Here is an 18,103-nt window from a genome sequence, read left to right as displayed (position 1 = left end):
GAGCCCGTTGCGTGTGATTCCCCCACTACAGAGCCCCGGTCTGAGAGCAGGGGTCGGGAAAGCGCCATGGCTGCGTCGCGGATCGCCGCGGTGAATAAGGCAGGGGGTTTGAAACTGGGATAGAATGTGGTTTCTTTGTTTAAAAAACGTGTATCTTTTCATAGAAATGATAAAATGAAAAATCTGTTTGAAAGACACCAGTGTCTACTTATTTACTGCAGTGACTAACGTAACCTCACGTCGGTAGTAAAAGTTTTTAGAGCGTAACGGATTGTATCCAACTAAAGCTCAATTCAAGGTTGGACTCATTTGAATTAATGAATATGACTCGCTTGCGGCTGTTAATTTCAGTGGCTCTCCTCTTTCAGTTGAGCTGAGTTGGGTGCAACTCAACGCTTCAGCTTCTGCCACAAAAGGCAAAATGTTATGCTTTAAGAGTTCTAATATTTCTGCTGCATTAAAACAACAAGGCATTCTTTGCCACCTTAAAGACTAACAAACGTTGTTGTTTCAAAACCACCTATTAGAGTGGACTTGTAGTCCATGAAAGTTTATGCCAGAATAAATATATATATATATATGTTAGGATTGTATCCAGTGCTATCTCTACACGGAGCAGACCCACTGAAATGAATAAACATAACCAATTCAAGCCCATTAGTTTTATTGGGCCTACTCAGAGCAAGACATGGATTTCCTTTGCTTTTAAAGTACAGTGGTACCTTGGGTTAAGAACTTAATTCGTTCTGGAGGTCCGTTCTTAACCTGAAACTGTTCTTAACCTGAGGTACCACTTTAGCTAATAGGGCCTCCTGCTCCCGCCGTGTGATTTCTGTTCTCACCCTGAAGCAAAGTTCTTAACCCGAGGTACTAGGTCTGGGTTAGCGGAGTCTGTAACCTGAAGCGTCTGTAACCTGAAGCGTCTGTAACCTGAGGTACCACTGTACCATGATACTCATGGACTAACAGGACTGTTCCTGTGGAATATTTTATGTTAGTCACTGTAATAAATATATTACCAAACAGTATAATCCTTAACAATGTCAACTCACAAGAAAGTCCTATTGAGTTCAGTAGTGCTGACTCCCACAGAGGTGGGCTTAGGGTTTTAGCCTTAATGATTAACAGTATGCTGGGATTCAAAACAAAATTGTCTCATGTACTGTTTGATGGGGTGGGGGCTGTCAGATGTGCGCAGATGTCATGAGTCAGGAGTATAGGGGGAGGGGAGCTGGTTACTGCCTTTTGGCTCCATTCCTCTCCAGCCTCCTCTTCTGCCTCAGTCTGGACTGCTCTCTGCCCCATGTCTCTTCCTGCTCACTAAAGCCTGTTGCCTCTTCTCCCTCTGACCATGCATCGCTGCCCCCCTGGCTCTGAGCCTTCTTCCCCAGTTCTCTGCATCAAGCCAGCCCATGACAGCAGGTGGGGGAAAATCCAAATTTGCTCTCTTCCTTCTCCATGTAGGCTACTGCTGAGTTTCCTTCTTGCAGGGTTCAAAAACAAAGGCTTCAGATCAAGGGGATGCTCCTCCAGCCAAGAAAGCCCCAATTTTCTATGGGAGCTTAGAGGAGAAAGAGCAAGAGCGTCTCCTCAAAGGGGAGTCTGGGTTGATGGGCAAGGATGCAGTCAAAGCAGCTATTGAGGCTGGCAACATCAATATCACCAGTGGTAAGAGATGGTAGTGAGCTGACTGGGAGATGGAAGGAAAAGGATGGAGGGAAGAACTGCTTAGTGGGGCTGATAATTTGTTTAGAATGCTTGCAAGCAGGCCATTTTCAGCAAATGCTCTCAGAGAAGTTCTCAGTTCAATACTAAAATTACAATTAAATCAGGAAGTCCTTTAAAACAAATCACACTAAAGCATTACACAGCATAATGAGATTAAACGAGATGCTGACATAAAACCACATGCAAACAAAGAAGACATTCACTTGGTGCTGACAGAATGCCACAACTAAGAAGCCTGTGTCATTGTCCACCATACTTCCAAGGGTGGTAGGACCTAGAATATATCTTAATGTTTGGGTGGGTTCATGTGGGAACAGGTAATCTTTCAACTAGCCTGGCCCCAACCCATTTGGGGCTTTGTAGGTCAAAATCTGCACTTTGGCTTGAGCTTGGCAATGAACTTTAATCCAGTGTATCTCTTTAGGACAGGCAAAATAGGTTCCATATGACCAGTCCCATTTATTTGCTTTAACTGTAGTTTCCAAGCAATCTTCAAAGGCAGCCCCAAGTACAGTGCGTTATAGTAATCAGCCCATGGATAAATGTGACCAGGCTATCTTTATCCCAGGGATGCTATCAGTTATACATACAGTGGTACCTCCAGTTACAAACCTAACCCGTTCCAGAGGTCCGTTCGTAACCGGAAACCGCTCGTAACATGAAGTGCGCTTCCGCTAATGGCACCTCCCGCTGCTGCCGCACCACCGGAGCGTGGTTTCTGCTCGCATCCCGGGACAAAGTTCACAATGAGGGGCATCTACTTTCGGGTTAGTGGAGCGCGTAACCCGAAGAATTTGTAAGGGGGACGGTTCGCAACATGAGGTACCACTGTAGTTCTTTACAGGAGAAAGCAAGCAAGAGACAAATCCCTGCCCTGAGGTCTTTATAATTTAAATCTAGATAGGGGTAGCAAAAAGCAAAACACTAGATGAGAAGGAGTGTCACAGGTGGCAGCAGATCAATGTGGGTAGGTTTCGTTTCAGGGGAACAAATGCTTGTTGGCTAGCTCCTGCGCATCTGCAGATCCTATTTGTTCCCTCTGGATATAAAAATGTGTACTTCCAGTGGCCATAAGAGATTGTGCTCTCTTACCCCCCCCCCCCAGCAAAACATTAATTACATTTTGCCTTTGTATGAATGTTGATTTTAAGCCATTTGGGGAGCCAGTTTTGGCTGAAAAGAGGGATAATAATAATAATAAATTTTATTTATATCCCACCCTCCCCAGCCGAAGCCGGTCTCAGGGCGGCTAACAACAATCAAATAATCAGTCAAATAGTCACACAATCTAAAAATATTTCATTATGAAAATTAATTAAATCGAATTGATGGCAACCAATTAAGCAAAATTCTGTGCAGGTTGCCAGAGGAGGGAGTCAGGCTGTGCCCTGACCAAAGGCCTGGCGGAACAACTCTGTCTTGCAGGCCCTGCGGAAAGATGTCAGGTCCCGCAGGGCCCTAGTCTCTTGGGACAGAGCGTTCCACCAGTTTGGAGCCGCAGCCGAGAAGGCCCTGGCTCTAGTTGAGGCCAGCCTAACCTCTCTGAGGCCTGGGACCTTGAGGATGTTATTATTTGCAGACCGTAGGTTTCTCTGTGGGGCATACCAGGAGAGGCGGTCCCGTAGGTACGAGGGTCCTAGGCCGTATAGGGCTTTAAAGGTTAAAACCAGCACCTTAAACCTGATCCTGTACTCCACCGGGAGCCAGTGCAGCTGGTATAGTACCGGATGAATGTGCTCTCGCAGCGAAGACCCCATAAGGAGTCTCGCCGCGGCATTCTGCACCCGCTGGAGTTTCTGGGTCAGTCTCAAGGGCAGCCCCACGTAGAGCGAGTTACAATAATCCAGTCTGGAGGTGACCGTCGCATGGATCACAGTGGCTAGGTCAGGACGAGAGAGATAAGGTGCCAACTGCTTAGCTTGGCGGAGATGAAAAAATGCCGCCTTTGTTATAGCTGTAATCTGCGCCTCCATAGAGAGGGAGGTATCGAAGATTACACCCAAACTCTTAACGGACGGTGCTGGCACTAATTGCACCCCCGCAAGAGATGGGAGTTGCCCCCTCGATCCCATATCGTCCCGCCCCAGCCAGAGGACCTCTGTCTTCGAAGGATTTAACTTCAACCGGCTCCCACGTAACCATCCAGCCACAGCTTCCAGACATCTGGTCAGTGTGTCTGGGGCCGAGTCAGGATGGCCATCCATCAACAGATAGAGTTGGGTGTCATCAGCATACTGATGGCAACCCAGCCCAAAACTCCGGACAAGCTGGGCGAGGGGGCGCATAAAGATGTTAAAAAGCATCGGGGAGAGAATTGCACCCTGAGGCACTCCACACACCAAGGAGTGGCGTGATGACAATTCCCCCCCAAGCGCCACCCTCTGTCCCCGACCAGAGAGAAACGAGCGCAGCCATTGAAGGACTGTGCCCTGGATCCCCACGTCGGCAAGGCGGTGGTCCAGGAGTTCGTGATCGACCATGTCAAAGGCTGCTGACAGATCTAGAAGAATCAGCAGCCCCGACCTGCCTCGATCCAGCTGCCTGTGGAGATCATCTGTTAGGACGACCAGAGCCGTCTCGGTCCCATGACCAGCCCGGAAGCCGGACTGGAATGGATCCAGAGCAGATGTTTCATCCAGAAACCTACCAAGCTGTTCAGCAACCGCTCTCTCAATCACCTTACCCAGGAATGGAAGATTCGAGACTGGGCGGTAATTGGATAGATCTGAGGGATCTAATGATGTTTTCTTTAAGAGCGGACGCACCACCGCCTCCTTCAGTTCCCCTGGGAATAATTTGTTCCCCTGGGACAAATTGATGATATCCCCCAGGGGGCCCCGCACCTCGTCTGGACACGCTCTAATCAGCCATGACGGGCACGGGTCAAGAGGACAGGTGGTGGGCTTTCCAGCTTGGAGGAATCTGTCCACATCGGCTGGAGATATCCGGTCAAAGTGGTCCAATACTGGACCCGAGCACAGTCGAGGGGCCTCCAGTTCCTTTATTGTATCCAAATTGGCAGGGAGGTCATGGCGGAGCAACAGGACCTTCTCCGCAAAAAAGCTCGCAAATGCCTCACAGCTGTGTGTCAGATTGTTATTTAAATTTGGCTGTCCTTCAAGGGACGTTAAGAGACCGAATTATACTAAATAATTGCGCCGGGCGAGAGCTAGCGGATGCAATGGAGGCCGAGAAGTAAGACTTCTTAGCGGCCTTCACTGCCATCTCATAGGTTTTCATAAAAGCCCTATAAGATGTTCTTGAGGCTCCGTCACGGGCACCCCGCCATACTCGCTCTAGCCGTCTGAGGTCCCGCTTCATTTTCCGAAGCTCCTCGGTAAACCAGGGAGCCCGGTTTCTGCGGGGTCGCAGAGGGCGCTTAGGTGTGATCTCATTGATGGCTGCCAGGAGCTGGGTATTCCAGCCCTCAACAAGCTCAGTCAATGAGTCGCCGGGGGAGCAAGGTCCCGCAAGGCTTGACGGAATCTATCCGGGTCCATCAGCCTCTGCGGGCGAGCCCAAATCGGCTCGCCACCTAAGCAGGGTGGGGGTGGAAAGTCAATCCTGGCTTTCAGAGCATAGTGATCAGACCATGGCACCTTCATCGAAGGAGACATGATCACATCTATACCGGCGCCAAAGATCAAATCCAGCGTGTGGCCTGCTTGATGTGTGGGGCCCGAAACAAACTGGGAGAGCCCTACTGTCGCCATGGAAGACACCAGGTCCAGAGCCAGTGAGGAGGGAGTGGCATCAGCATGGAAGTTGAAGTCTCCCAATACCAATAGGTTAGGGAACTCCAAGGCCCAGCCGGCCACCGCCTCCAGCAGGCCTGACAGGGTGGCTGCTGGTGCGTTAGGTAGCCGGTACACCAGCCAGACAGCCAAGCTCTCCTCGGAGCCCCACACTAGACCAACACATTCAATGCCGGGGATCGATGGCGGTGGTAGAGCCCTGAAAGAACAATCTTCCCGGATTAATACTGCCACCCCTCCCCCGCGGCCCACAGTCCGTGACTGGTGGAGGACGGAGAAACCCGGGGGTGCAATCTCTCGTAAGGTAACAGTTACCCCTTCGCGCACCCAGGTCTCCGTCACACAAGCCAGGTCGACTCCCTGCGAGGTAAAGAAATCTCGCAGGGTAGTGGTTTTGTTGCCTATAGACCTGGCATTGCACAACACCAGTGAAGGAGGTGAGTAATCCTTGCTCACCCTACCCTTGTCTCTCGGGATGGGGCGCAGATTGGAAGGGGTACGAGCATATCCGTATCTCGATCCCCTTCGCCTATAACATCTGCCCCCACCGCCATACCTCCCTCGCCCCTCCACGGTAGCAATCCCAAGCCTCATACTAACCTCCATTTACAAAATAGAAAACAAAACAACCAAAACAATTATGCCCAAACAAAACCAGTCCCCACCCCACTCAAATGTCCAACCCCAAAACCAAAACAAGACGGAACAAACAAAAATACATAGATAAAAACCACCATTCACGGTGGTACAACAAAGTAAACAATAAAAACACCTTTAAAACAACTTAAAATATATATAAACATCTTTAACATTTGCTGCAGATAATGAAATAATATAATATTATAAAAAACAACAACCCCCATTTAAGGTGCTGCAAATTAAAAGCAATTAAAACATTTAAAACTATTTTGTCCATTGCTGCCGGTAGCTGCTCAGTCCTCTAAACTGTAATGGTAGTGCAGGCCCCGCCCCCTAGGCCAGATGGAGTTGGCAGGAGAGGGAGCGGTCTTCCCAGCACTCACACAAGCAGCAACAGCAGCCGTCAAAGTCTTAAGCCACAGGCCTCACTGATAACATAAGCTTTGACCTGGACACTCAAGGAGCAGAGAGAGGTGACACAGCATATACCACATATTGTTGCTCTTTGAATGTGGCTTCATTGGAATGAAGCAAACTTTTGAAGTGAGGGTCAAGTGTTGAGGCTTTGTAGGGTCCTGTTGGGGTTGTATTTCCTATAACCTTTGGCTTTCTACTATGATCAGGTGAAGTTTTTGACTTGGAAGAGCACATCAGCGAGCGCCAGGCAGAGGTCCTGGCAGAGTTTGAGCGCCGGAAGCGTGCCAGGCAAATCAATGTTTCCACAGATGACTCTGAGGTCAAGGCCTGCTTACGAGCCCTCGGGAAGCCCATCACACTTTTTGGAGAGGGCCCTGCAGAAAGGAGGGAGAGGTGAGAGAGGATGAAATTGACTTGCTCTCACTTCCTTTTCCAGTTCATTGATGTGACTCATATAAACAAAGGCAAGTTAATCTTCACTTTATTTCTCAACAGGCTACGTAACATTCTGTCTGTGGTTGGCACAGACGCATTGAAGAAGACCCAAAAAGAAGATGAGAAGTCCAAGAAATCAAAAGAGGAGGTAATAAATTTTAAAGTGTGTTATGAGTGACAGCAGCTCTGGGGTTTCAAATGGGAGTCTTCACAAACCCTGGGAGCTCACACTTTCCCACTGAGCTCCGACCTTTCCCCTTAGCTATAAATGTGTGCCCACTATAGTACCCAAGTCTCACAAGAGATACCCACCCCTTTAATGTTTCATTTCTCTTAGTATCAGCAAACCTGGTACCACGAAGGACCAAATACCTTGAAGACGGCCAGACTGTGGATCGCCAACTACTCCCTCCCTCGGTAAGGGGCTGGGATTGAGAAATGCTAACGCAAACATTGATGAGGCCTTGTATATCTATTGTCCCTAACTAGAGTGGTGGTGATGGTTGAGAAATGGGGGATTTCAAACCCACCTCAAAAGACAGATGGCACGTGGCAGAAGAATTGTCACCATTACAACTTGTAGGCCTCTGCAAGGGTTGAATATGGGCAAGACCTGGTTGCATTAATTTTTGTTCCCTTCACAGGGCAATGAATCGATTGGAGGAAGCCCGGCTGCTCAAGGAGGTCCCTGAGGCCACACGGACTTCCCAGAAACAGGAGCTGCACAAATCTCTAAGGGTAAGTGGGACCCATCTCTGCTATGACTTAAAAGTTCTGGGCACTGGGCTGCTGCAGCCCAGAAGGCCCCCGAGATGCTGAGGTTCAAATGAGCTTGCAGAAGGCTTCTGTGCCTCTGCTCCTCCTCAGCATAATTCAATGGTAGATCAAATGCTTTGCATGTGGATGATCCCAGGTTGACTCCCTGGCATCTCCATCTCCTGGACAAGGAAAGATCTCTGCTGGTTGCTTGGAATTCAGCTGCCAGTTCAGAGCACATAACATTGCACTAAATGGGTCCCACAATTCAGCTCAGTAGGAAACACTACTGGGGGTGAGGTGGGGGAGCAGCCTGGGCAGGAAACGTCATCTCTTTTCTTTACCATCTCAGCGCCATCTCATTTTATTGAGCCCTTCATTTCCTCTGGTGGCAAAATATTATCTTTTTTTGTTGTTTTTCTTTCAGTCTTTGAATAATTTCTGCAGCCAAATTGGAGACGACCGCCCTATCTCCTATTGCAACTTCAGCCCCAACTCCAAGCTCCTGGCTACAGCTTGCTGGTAAACTTTGTTCTGCTTTTCATTATGTCCCTCCCAATCCTGCTAAGTTCTCCTATAGTGCACAGGAGAGGCTGCCTGAGCTGTTGGGAGCAGTCATAAAATCATAAAATTGTAGAGCTGGAAAGGATCCCGAAAGTCATCTTGTCCAACGCCCTGTAATTAGCAAGTTCTGGAAGGCTATTGTGGGAGTAGTTTTTAGAATGTGATAGTTCTGTGGGTGCATTTTATCATTTTGTTGAAGGTTGTTTTTAGACTTGCTATCTTCTGTTTTGTTTTTAGACTTGTTATCTTGCAACTGAATTTTGCTTGGTTTTTATATGTGTTTGGTTTTTTTTTTACTCTCTTAGCTTCCTTGATTGCTTTTGTTTGATTGGTTTTGTTTGTAAAACAGAAAGACAAGGGATAGAAAACATTTTAAGATAAAATAAAATGCCAGTCAGTTTTCCTTCTGCCTTTTCTCTCCCAGGAGTGGCCTCTGTAAACTGTGGTCAGTGCCGGATTGTAATCTCATCTGCACTTTGCGAGGTATAGTATCTGACTCCCACCGCACCCATTGCCAAAGCAGCCTGCTTTTCTCTTATCTTCCCTCAAATGACTGGAGCAATTACAGTATATGGCTGATTAGGAGCATAAGGCTACATGGGTGGGAGGCTATGAATTTTGAGAGTGGTGCTGTGCAAACTTCTTCCTTTATTTGTTTGTCCCCCTTGGGCTTGGGTGAGATGGCATTCCTTTCTGGAAGACAGCCTTGACTCTAATAATCAGTGTTGGGAGTCATATCCTATAGGTCCACTGCTTAGCTGCTGACTAATTCAGAGCATGGGAACGTCAGACCCGTGGGCCACATGTGGCCCTCACAGCCTCTCTGGCCCTTGGGGCTCTCTTCAAACTGCACCAACCCTGCTTGGCACCCTCCTTTAGTGTTTTTACTTGGGTGGAATGTGGCCTTGAATTCTGATCAGGCCTGGAAGGAGACTAGAAATGGGAGTGTGAAGGCAGGTAGCCTACTATACAAAGGGAAAAGCTGCATTTGTTGCTCCACCTTCTTTTGCTTTTGGCCCCTCCCACTATTGGCATGCAGCAGAAGACACTCAAGAAGGGCGTGAAGCAGGGAGAGTGAAGTGTGTGGCCTGAGGGGAAAGAGTGAATTAGTGTGGGGAGAGTGCCAAGGACCAAAGTGGAAGGCCTTGAGAGCCACATTTGGCTTACAGGGCCAAGGTTCCCCACCCCGGCTTTAGCACAAAAACTAAATTTGGAGTGATTCCCAGTCAAAGAGTCTCTTCGGAGCAATAGGAAGAGGCCCAGACTCAGACAGAGGAAGCAAGCTTAAAATTGGCTGGCTCTCAAACTGTCTGTCTGTCTCGTCTGTTCCCAAGGGCACAACACCAACGTTGGAGCCATTGTCTTTCACCCAAAGGCAACCATCTTCCTGGACAAGAAGGACGTCAACCTGGCTTCATGCGCAGCAGATGGCTCTGTCAAACTCTGGAGTCTTGAAAGGTACGCCTGGGCCCAGGAAAATCAGTTGCCTTCCCTTCCTTATTTTATTGGCTGCTGCGGGTGGTAGAGAAAAATATTAAAGAATGGCTTCCTGCTTAACCTCCTTCTGCAACAAACAAAACACTAACACAAGTGATTGAGGCAGGGGCATGACCACACCATACTTTTAAAGCACATGGCTCCCCCCAAAGAATCCTGGGAGCTGTAGTTTGTTACAAGTGCTGGGAATTATAGTCCTGTGAGGGTGAACTATAGTTCCCAGAGTTATTTTGCTGTGGGTGCTTTTGGGGGCCTGATCCAGCAGTGCTCCTCTCTCCTTATAATGAGGCTTCTTTTCTGTGTTACTGTTTCTAAACCTTTATAGAGACACGAGTTTGCTTGGCTTATTGGTTGTGCCCCCTGGCCCAAACTGTGAGGTGGGGGGTTCCCACTTCTCCCCCATGTCATACTTGTCTTACTTTTTACACCTCTTGTCTTGCTATGTCCCCAGATAGGCTGCATTTGTTCCAACAGTCAAGGCACTGTGACTCTTGGGGAAGGCAGTTGATTCTGTCAGTGCGTTATCCAAGGAAACAGAGAGAGAGCAGATTCTTTAATTGGGCCTCAGGGAAGAGGTTTATTTCTGTCAGATACTGTTGCTGTGGGCCGAAGCATCAGTGGTGGTAAATTCGCACTCCTTCTCTCAGTCTTGGGTGCCTGTGAGGTCATAGAATCATAGAATCATAGAATTGTCAAGTTGGAAGGGACCACAAGGGTCATTGAATCCAACCCCCTGCAATGCAGGAATCTTTTGCTCAAACTCATATTTAGTGATAGATTTTTTCCCACCTGTTGAACTCGAGACCCTCTTATGCAACAGTAAGGGACCTGTGGCCCATGGGCCTGACTGGGCCTGGCAGGGAACCTGATATGGCCCATGGGGCCATTTTTGCCAAGCCACACCTGCCCCACCCCTGACATCTTGTATAACATGGGGCAGGTAAAGACACGGCCGCAAAAGGAACAAGTAGAAGAGCTTTAAAACATGTTGTTCTGGGGCCATTCTGTGGCTTGTTATATTGATGTCAAATTCAAACCCCACTGGGCTAGGCTTCCTTCTGGAGTTCCCTGAGTTCCTTCACCTTTTGTTTAAGAAAGTCAGGGTTGCGTGTACAGGACTGGATCATTCCAGCAACAAGGGGGCTCAATCAAACTGAAGAGAGCAGCTACAGTAAGTGGAGCTGGTCTAGTAGCTCTTATACTTGAGGAAGTATTAGGACTTCCTCCTGCCAATGAGGTTACTGGTTCACTATCCAGTTGCTTTCTTTTGGAACACAGGGTTGTAGACCCATTGAAATGCATGGACATGCATTAATTTCACTGGGTCTACTCTGAAATGAACTGAATTGAATACAACCCCATAGGAAGCTGCTTTATAGCAAGCCAGACTAATTGCCTCTCAAGGCCACTGTTGTCTGCTCTAACAGGCAGTGGCTCTCCACAGTTTCAGGTGGGAGGATTTCCCAGCCGTACTTGGAGACACCAGGGATTGAATCTGGGATTCTTTTGCCTGCAGAGTGTGTCTACCACTGAGCCACAACTGCTCTGCTTGGGCAGGCAGGGTTTTCCCTTCTGTTTCGAATGCCCTTTGATTACTTTAATATTTGTACTTTGCAGCCCTGGGAACAATGGGGAGTAGCCTACATGAAGCATCCCAAGCTGCCTGTGTATTTTTGCAGCCAGTCAGAGACAGCATTGTTTGTTTACTTGTGAACTAGTTTTGCAAAGCCCCGTCACAACATATTTTAGGCTTGAAAGGCAGCAAGCAGTGTACAAATCTTATACAGTAGTATACTATGACTAAGCTGTTAATAAAGTCATTGGATAAAGCCAAGCTAGTCTGTGAATCTTTCAATAACAACTGAAACATTTTTCTCTTCTGGGCACCCTTCAGGGGGGTCACTTACCAGTGGTGGGTGGAGTAACTACTGTAAATTTTACCTTCACACAGCAGATTAGTTTCTGTACACACCCCCCCCCCTCTGTCCTCCAGCCAGCCAGCTGGATCCACCCATCGCACCTTTCCCTTTCTCCTATTCTGTATTGCTCCCTCTTTATTTTAGTCTCTCTTATGGGACAGTCAGCATCATCAAGAATTTGCCGTGAGATGTTGTGTTTCTTTCAGTGATGAACCAGTGGCTGACATCGAGGGACACACAGCGAGAGTAGCCCGGGTGGCATGGCATCCCTCTGGCAGGTTTCTGGGCACCACCTGGTAAGTCAGAGGAGGGGGTGCTGCCCAAAGGGCCACACATGGCACCTGGTCTAATTTCTTGTGGGTAGCAAGGAGGTGAATAAATAGGGAAATGATGTGATGGAGAAAGAGGAAGAGCAGAGAGCAGCAGAAAGAAAAGGAAGAAAAGAGAGTTCCTTCCATTGTTAGTAGTCTCACCACCACTGGCAATGCCACCACCATGGGTTACCTTCGAAATAATTCTGCCCTCGATAGAAAAACAGTTGTTGTCATCCCCTTGTGATATGTTACTTCTTTCCACTCAGCCCAGCACTCATTACACAAGACTGGAAAGTGAGAGGTCAGAATGGGAGGAAGCTGCAGTTGAAGATCCCAATACTGAGCAGAGAATTGAATTATGTGTCCTAAATGCTACACATATCCCTGTATCAGTTGGCTGATCGTCTAAGTTTGTGGGGGCCAGGGGCAGATTAGATTAATTCCATGGTCTTAGCTTGTAGTGGAGATCAGGATAGACAATCCAGCCACCTGCTTGAACTTCGGGGGGGGGGGGACCTGTTGGGGCCTTGTGAGATATTCACTTGAGTCTTTGTCTCTTCTCCACCTCCCCCCCTGCAGCTATGACCACTCTTGGCGCCTGTGGGACCTGGAGGCTCAGGAGGAAATCTTGCACCAGGAGGGGCACAGCAAAGGAGTTTACGACATCACCTTCCATGTTGACGGCTCCCTTTCTGCCACTGGGTAAATCTACATGCATGTGCAAGTCCTAACCCTCCCTGGGGGTGTCACTGAGCAAGTATCAGCCAGTCAGTAATGATGCTCATTCTTGCTAGTTCTAAAATGCCAGAAAAGAGAGAGAACTGGTTGGGATTCTACCTTCAGAAGATCCCACTCAAGTCTTCACTCCTGGAGCTAAAAAGTCACAGGGTGGAAATTCTAATGAGGGAGGGGCCATAGCTTCGATAAGAGCGTCTGCTCTGCGTGGAGAAAGTCACAGCTTCAATCCCCAATGGTTATCTTCCTATCTATAATCCTGGAGAGCAGCTGCCAGTCAGTGTAGACACTACTGAATTAGATGGACCAATGTTCTGACTCATTTCTAGGAAACTTCCTTTGTTCCTAATAGCTTGACTGTATTCCTGAGTTTATACTGCTCATTAAAATAAAAGTTTCAACTTTTTAGGGCAATATTAAGATTTGCCCCATCATTGTTCTTAATTTGCAAATTCTGATCTGGGCAGCTCTTGCTTTAGCTTGTTTGTAATTGAGTCGATCCTTCATTGTCATGTAACTATGCTTTGGAACTCCCTGCCTATTGACATTAAGCAAGCTATATAGTTTTAGGCACCTGCTGAATCCTTTTTTTTTTTTTTTGGCTTGAAAAGCCTACCCAAGTGCATAATTTAGTTACTTTGTTTTTAAAGTTCTACTTATTTTTATGCGTGTTTATAATGCCAATGGCTTTTAGGTATATTTGCTTTTTAATTGTTCTGTAGATTTTAGCTATGTTTCACGTTCAGTTTTTGTACTCCTCTTAGATAACTTTTTGATTTAAGTGCATAATAAATATTCTAAATCTATGCAAACAAAGTGTGCTAATTAGACTTTCCTACATGTGATTTGCCAGGTAGGTCAGATCTGGGTCCTGCTTGCAAAACCTTGGAACTGCAGACAGGAGGTGGTAGTAACATGGGAGGCAATCCGAGCTGCATTGCAGAAAGGCTTTGCTCCAATTTAACAACTGTGGTTCGCAGAAGCTCCTTTGGCTCCTGTTTAGTGATGTTAAGAGGCATCCAGCCTAGGTGACAACTAAAGAGGAAAGAAGATCCAAAGATGGCTTTAAGTGATGCCTCTTATTCAGAGTGGAAGCATGGGAAGGGGGTTGTGTGAGAAAGAGATTGTTTGACGTTTTTCTCTTCCTTTCAGTGGCCTTGATGCATTTGGCCGCGTGTGGGATCTGCGCACAGGGCGTTGTATCATGTTTTTGGAGGGTCATCTCAAGGAGATCTATGGGATCAACTTTTCCCCTAACGGGTAAGAACCAATTTGCCTTCCCCTCTTGGGGTGCAGGTCTTAATATTGACACACAGACAACTAACTTCTGCTTGGAGTAGATTAATTGAAATTAATGGAACTAATTTGGTCTGCATGCACACTATACATTCAAAGCACATTTCCCACCCCAAATCACCCTGGGAATTTTAGTTTCCCCCTCACAGAGCTTATAATTCCCTATGCCCTTAGTAAACTACAGTTCCCAGGATTCTTTGGCAGAAGCCGTGTGCTTTAAATGTATGATGGGTACATAGCCTTCCCCCCTCCTCCAATATATTTTATTAAAGCTTTTTCATAATCATGTAGGATTATGAATAGGGCTGAAACTGGGAACAACCCCCTTGCACGCAAACCCGAATTCCTCCTCTTCCGTACTTCTCATAGGTACCACATTGCCACTGAAAGCGGCGACAACACCTGTAAAGTGTGGGATCTCCGCCAGAGAAAGTGCATCTACACCATCCCTGCCCATCAGAACCTGGTGACCAGAGTGAAGTTTGAACGTAAGTCTCTGTAGCTGCTAATGCCTTTTCCCAGAAACTGAGGATATATAATGGGTTGAAAAGTACCTTGTCTGTGGTTTCCATGTGCAACATAGATTCCCAAGACTTGGATATATACCGCTCCCCACCCTCCCCAAATACACTGGCTCTTGAGAATAGCCTGTATGCTCTGTCACTCACCCTCCCTCTTCCTGCATCCCCCGTTCCCTGCTTATGGTTGGCTTTTGGGTAAGGTTTTGGGGAAACTGGTAGCACTCTGGAAGTTGTTGGACTCCCATCAGCCCCAGCCAGCATAGCTAATGGTCATGGACGATGGGAGTTGTAGTTCCTCACCCCTGCTGTAAGTGGTAAATCTCTATATTACCTCCTTAGTCCTCCTCCCCACTTCCTGTTATTTTTCTCTTTCCGCCACCCAGCAAATCATGGCAACTTCCTGCTTACTGGATCTTACGACAACACAGCCAAGGTCTGGACGCACCCAGGCTCATCCCCGCTGAAAACCTTGGCAGGACACGAGGGCAAAGTCATGGGCTTGGACATCTCCCTGGACGGGCAGCTGATCGCCACATGCTCTTATGACAGGACTTTCAAGCTTTGGATGGCAGAGTAGGCGGAAGGAGCATTTCTGCCGGATTGGCCCTGCCCAGCTCCCGCAGCCAAGGAAGGCAGCCTGCTGTGACTCCCTGGGCCTCCGCTGCAGATCAGGGCATGGTTTGATGCACTTCTGGGATACTGCCTCCTCCTAACACATGCACACACCCTCTGGTCAGGCCAAGCTGAGTTTGAGAATGCCTTTCCTATTGCATTTTGCTTTAGTTGTGTACTCTCCTCTCCCTTCCCTGTGGAATTGGCTTGCATTGATCCAGCACTACCAACCTTTAGGAATACCCAGGGTGCTAACAGAGATGGTAGGGTGGGTTGTTCTGGTTGTTATTTTGGAGTGGGGTCACAGCTTCTTCTCACTCGGACAGAGACTTTTCTTGAAAAACGACACCCTAACATTAAAGCAGAGTGGCTGCTTGAAAATGGTGACGCCTGTGTGGGTTGCGTTTTTGACACATTTCTTGAGCCAAACAGCCTCTGGTGATGGGGTGCCTCCCCTGCCCCACCCATCAGTGCTCAGCTTTCCTATTATCACTCCTGCATTCATAGAATCATAAAGTTGGTAGGGACCTTAAGGATCATTAGCCCAGGAATGGTGAAACCACAGGCCCCCTAAGCCAGATGTGGCCCTCCAGGCTTCCCTGCCTGGCCCTCAGGACTCTCCCCTGGCCACAACCCTCCACAAACCATGTTTCACATCCTCCCTGAGAGTTTTTGCCTGGCAGGAATGCGTTCTTTCACTCTGATAATACTTCTTGCTTGCCTAGATGAAGGATATGGAAGGGCGTGTGTGGATATGGAAACTGGCCTGCTGCACAGAGGTAACATTTACATTAGCTGCCCTACTCATTTTTGCCTCACCCCACCTACCACTGGCATGTGGAGCTCAGAAGGTTGCCCAGAATAATTTATATGAAGCCGTGGACAGAGATAATCTGGGGGTTGGAGCTGGGTGTTCATCAGTATGAGGATACCCAGCTCTACCTCTCATATAAATCAGAACCAGTGAAGGCGGTGAACGTCCTGTGTGGGTGTCTGGAGACAATTGGGCGATGGATGGCAGTCAATATATTGAGGTGGAATCCCGACAAGACAGAAGTATTGGGGGACGGAGGAGGGCCGGTGTGGGAAATTCCCTGGTCCTGAATGGAGTAACTGTGCCTCTGAAGGACCAGGTCACAATCTGAGGGTCATTTTAGATGCACAGCTGTCCATGGAGATGCAGGTCAATTTTGTATCCAGAGCAGTTGTCTACTAGTTCCATTTGGTACACCAGCTGCAACCCTACCTTCCTATGCACTGTCTTGCCAGAGTGGTACATGTTCTGGTTATCTCCCACTTGCACTACTGCCACATGATGTTCATGGAGCTAACTTTGAAGGTGACTTGGAAACCACAACTAATCCAGAATGTGGCAGCTACACTGGTGACTGGGAGCAGCCGCTGCGACCATATAACACGGGTTCCGGAGGATCTGCACTGGCTCCCAGTACGTTTCTGAGCACAATTCAAAGTGTGGGTGTTGACCTGTAAAGCCCTAAATGGCCTCAACCCAGTACACTTGAAGGAGCATCTCCACCCCCGTCGTTTAGCCTGGACACAGGATCCGGCTCTGAGAACCTTCTCTGCAAGAAGTGAGGTTACAGGGAACCAGGCAGAGGGCCTTCTCGGTAACGGCACCCTCCCTGGGAACGCCCTCCTGTCATATGCCAAAACATTTGAAGGCAGTCCTGTATAGGGAAGCTTTTTAATGTTTGATGTTTGATTATGCTTTTTCTTATTTCTCGGGAACAACCCAGAGGGGCTAAGGCAACTCATTCAGATGAGTGGGGTACAAATATAATAATAACAACTACAGTTGTTGTTGTTGTTGGAAGAAGAAGCTTAAACAAGAGGGCAAGGCTTATTTTCATTTTCTTTAACCCCAAAGCCATTTACAAAAAAAGTAAAATCAAGAAAAAACCACAACCAATCCTTAAAAAGTATACAGAAGTTAAAATACTAAAACAGATTAAAATTACTTCTACTTTGTAAGCATCCGGGTAGGCTTGGCAAGCACGAAAGAGAGTACAGTGAAGGCTCCTGCTTGAATTCAATAGGCCAGGAGTTCCACAGTGTTGGCATTGCCACACTAAGCAATTGAAAGACGGGTGTTGTTTGGCAGCTGTAGCAGCACCAATTCCACTGTACAAAGCGAGTGGGCACAGGTGGGGTAAGGAAATCTCATGAGTAAACGGGTCCAAGCTGTTTTGCTACCCAAGTTTTTCTTCAGTTTTACAGAGCATGATTTGCAGATTTTGTATGCTTTTTATTGTAATATATGGATCCCCCCCTAATAATAATAATAATAATAATAATAATAATAATAATAATAATAATAATTTATTATTTGTACCCCGCCCATCTGGCTGGGTTTCCCCAGCCACTCTGGGCGGCTTCCAACAAAGATGAAGAATACACTAAAATGTCACATATTAAAAACTTCCCTGATGTCTTCTGAATGTCAGGTAGTTGTTTATCGCTTTGACATCTGATGGGAGGGCGTTCCACAGGGCGGGCGCCACCACCGAGAAGACCCTCTGCCTGGTTCCCTGTAACTTGGCCTCTCGCAGTGAGGGAACCGCCAGAAGGCCCTCGGAGCTGGACCTCAGTGTCCGGGCAGAACGATGGGGGTGGAGACGCTCCTTCAGATATACTGGACCAAGGCCATTTAGGGCTTTAAAGGTCAGCACCAACACTTTGAATTGTGCTTGGAAACGTACTGGGAGCCAATGTAGGTCTTTCAAGACTGGTGTTATATGGTCTTGGCGGCCGCTCCCAGTCACCAGTCTGGCTGCTGCATTCTGGATTAGTTGTAGTTTCCGGGTCACCTTCAAAGGTAGCCCCACGCAGAGCGCATTGCAGTAGTCCAAGCGGGAGATAACCAGAGCATGCACCACTCTGGCGAGACAGTCCGC

At 47.7% G+C, this 18,103-nt stretch overlaps 1 protein-coding gene across 3 annotated transcripts; it reads left to right on the top strand.

Annotated features, from left to right (window-relative positions):
* Positions 1 to 39: 39 nt before the first annotated feature.
* Positions 40 to 15,573, top strand: LOC308578352 (U4/U6 small nuclear ribonucleoprotein Prp4-like). 3 transcript variants are annotated; one of them, XM_081178621.1, is made up of 14 exons: positions 40 to 90; positions 1,491 to 1,668; positions 6,746 to 6,932; positions 7,035 to 7,122; positions 7,312 to 7,391; positions 7,619 to 7,712; positions 8,158 to 8,252; positions 8,719 to 8,777; positions 9,629 to 9,752; positions 11,917 to 12,006; positions 12,604 to 12,726; positions 13,912 to 14,019; positions 14,425 to 14,543; positions 14,960 to 15,573. In XM_081178621.1, the coding sequence occupies exons 1-14, from the start codon at positions 67 to 69 to the stop codon at positions 15,151 to 15,153; spliced, it is 1,563 nt and encodes a 520-aa protein (XP_081034747.1). In that variant the 5' UTR covers positions 40 to 66; the 3' UTR covers positions 15,154 to 15,573. The 3 variants fall into 3 exon arrangements, with proteins under 3 accessions (XP_081034747.1, XP_081034746.1, XP_081034748.1); XM_081178620.1 differs by having other exon boundaries at positions 43 to 99; XM_081178622.1 differs by lacking the exon at positions 40 to 90 and adding an exon at positions 123 to 298.
* Positions 15,574 to 18,103: the final 2,530 nt, after the last annotated feature.

Source organism: Podarcis bocagei (assembly GCF_964188305.1).
Source record: "Podarcis bocagei genome assembly, chromosome: W".
Lineage (NCBI taxonomy): Eukaryota > Metazoa > Chordata > Lepidosauria > Squamata > Lacertidae > Podarcis > Podarcis bocagei.
Note: the sequence above shows the minus strand (reverse complement) of the source record. Positions and strands in the feature narration are given on the sequence as shown.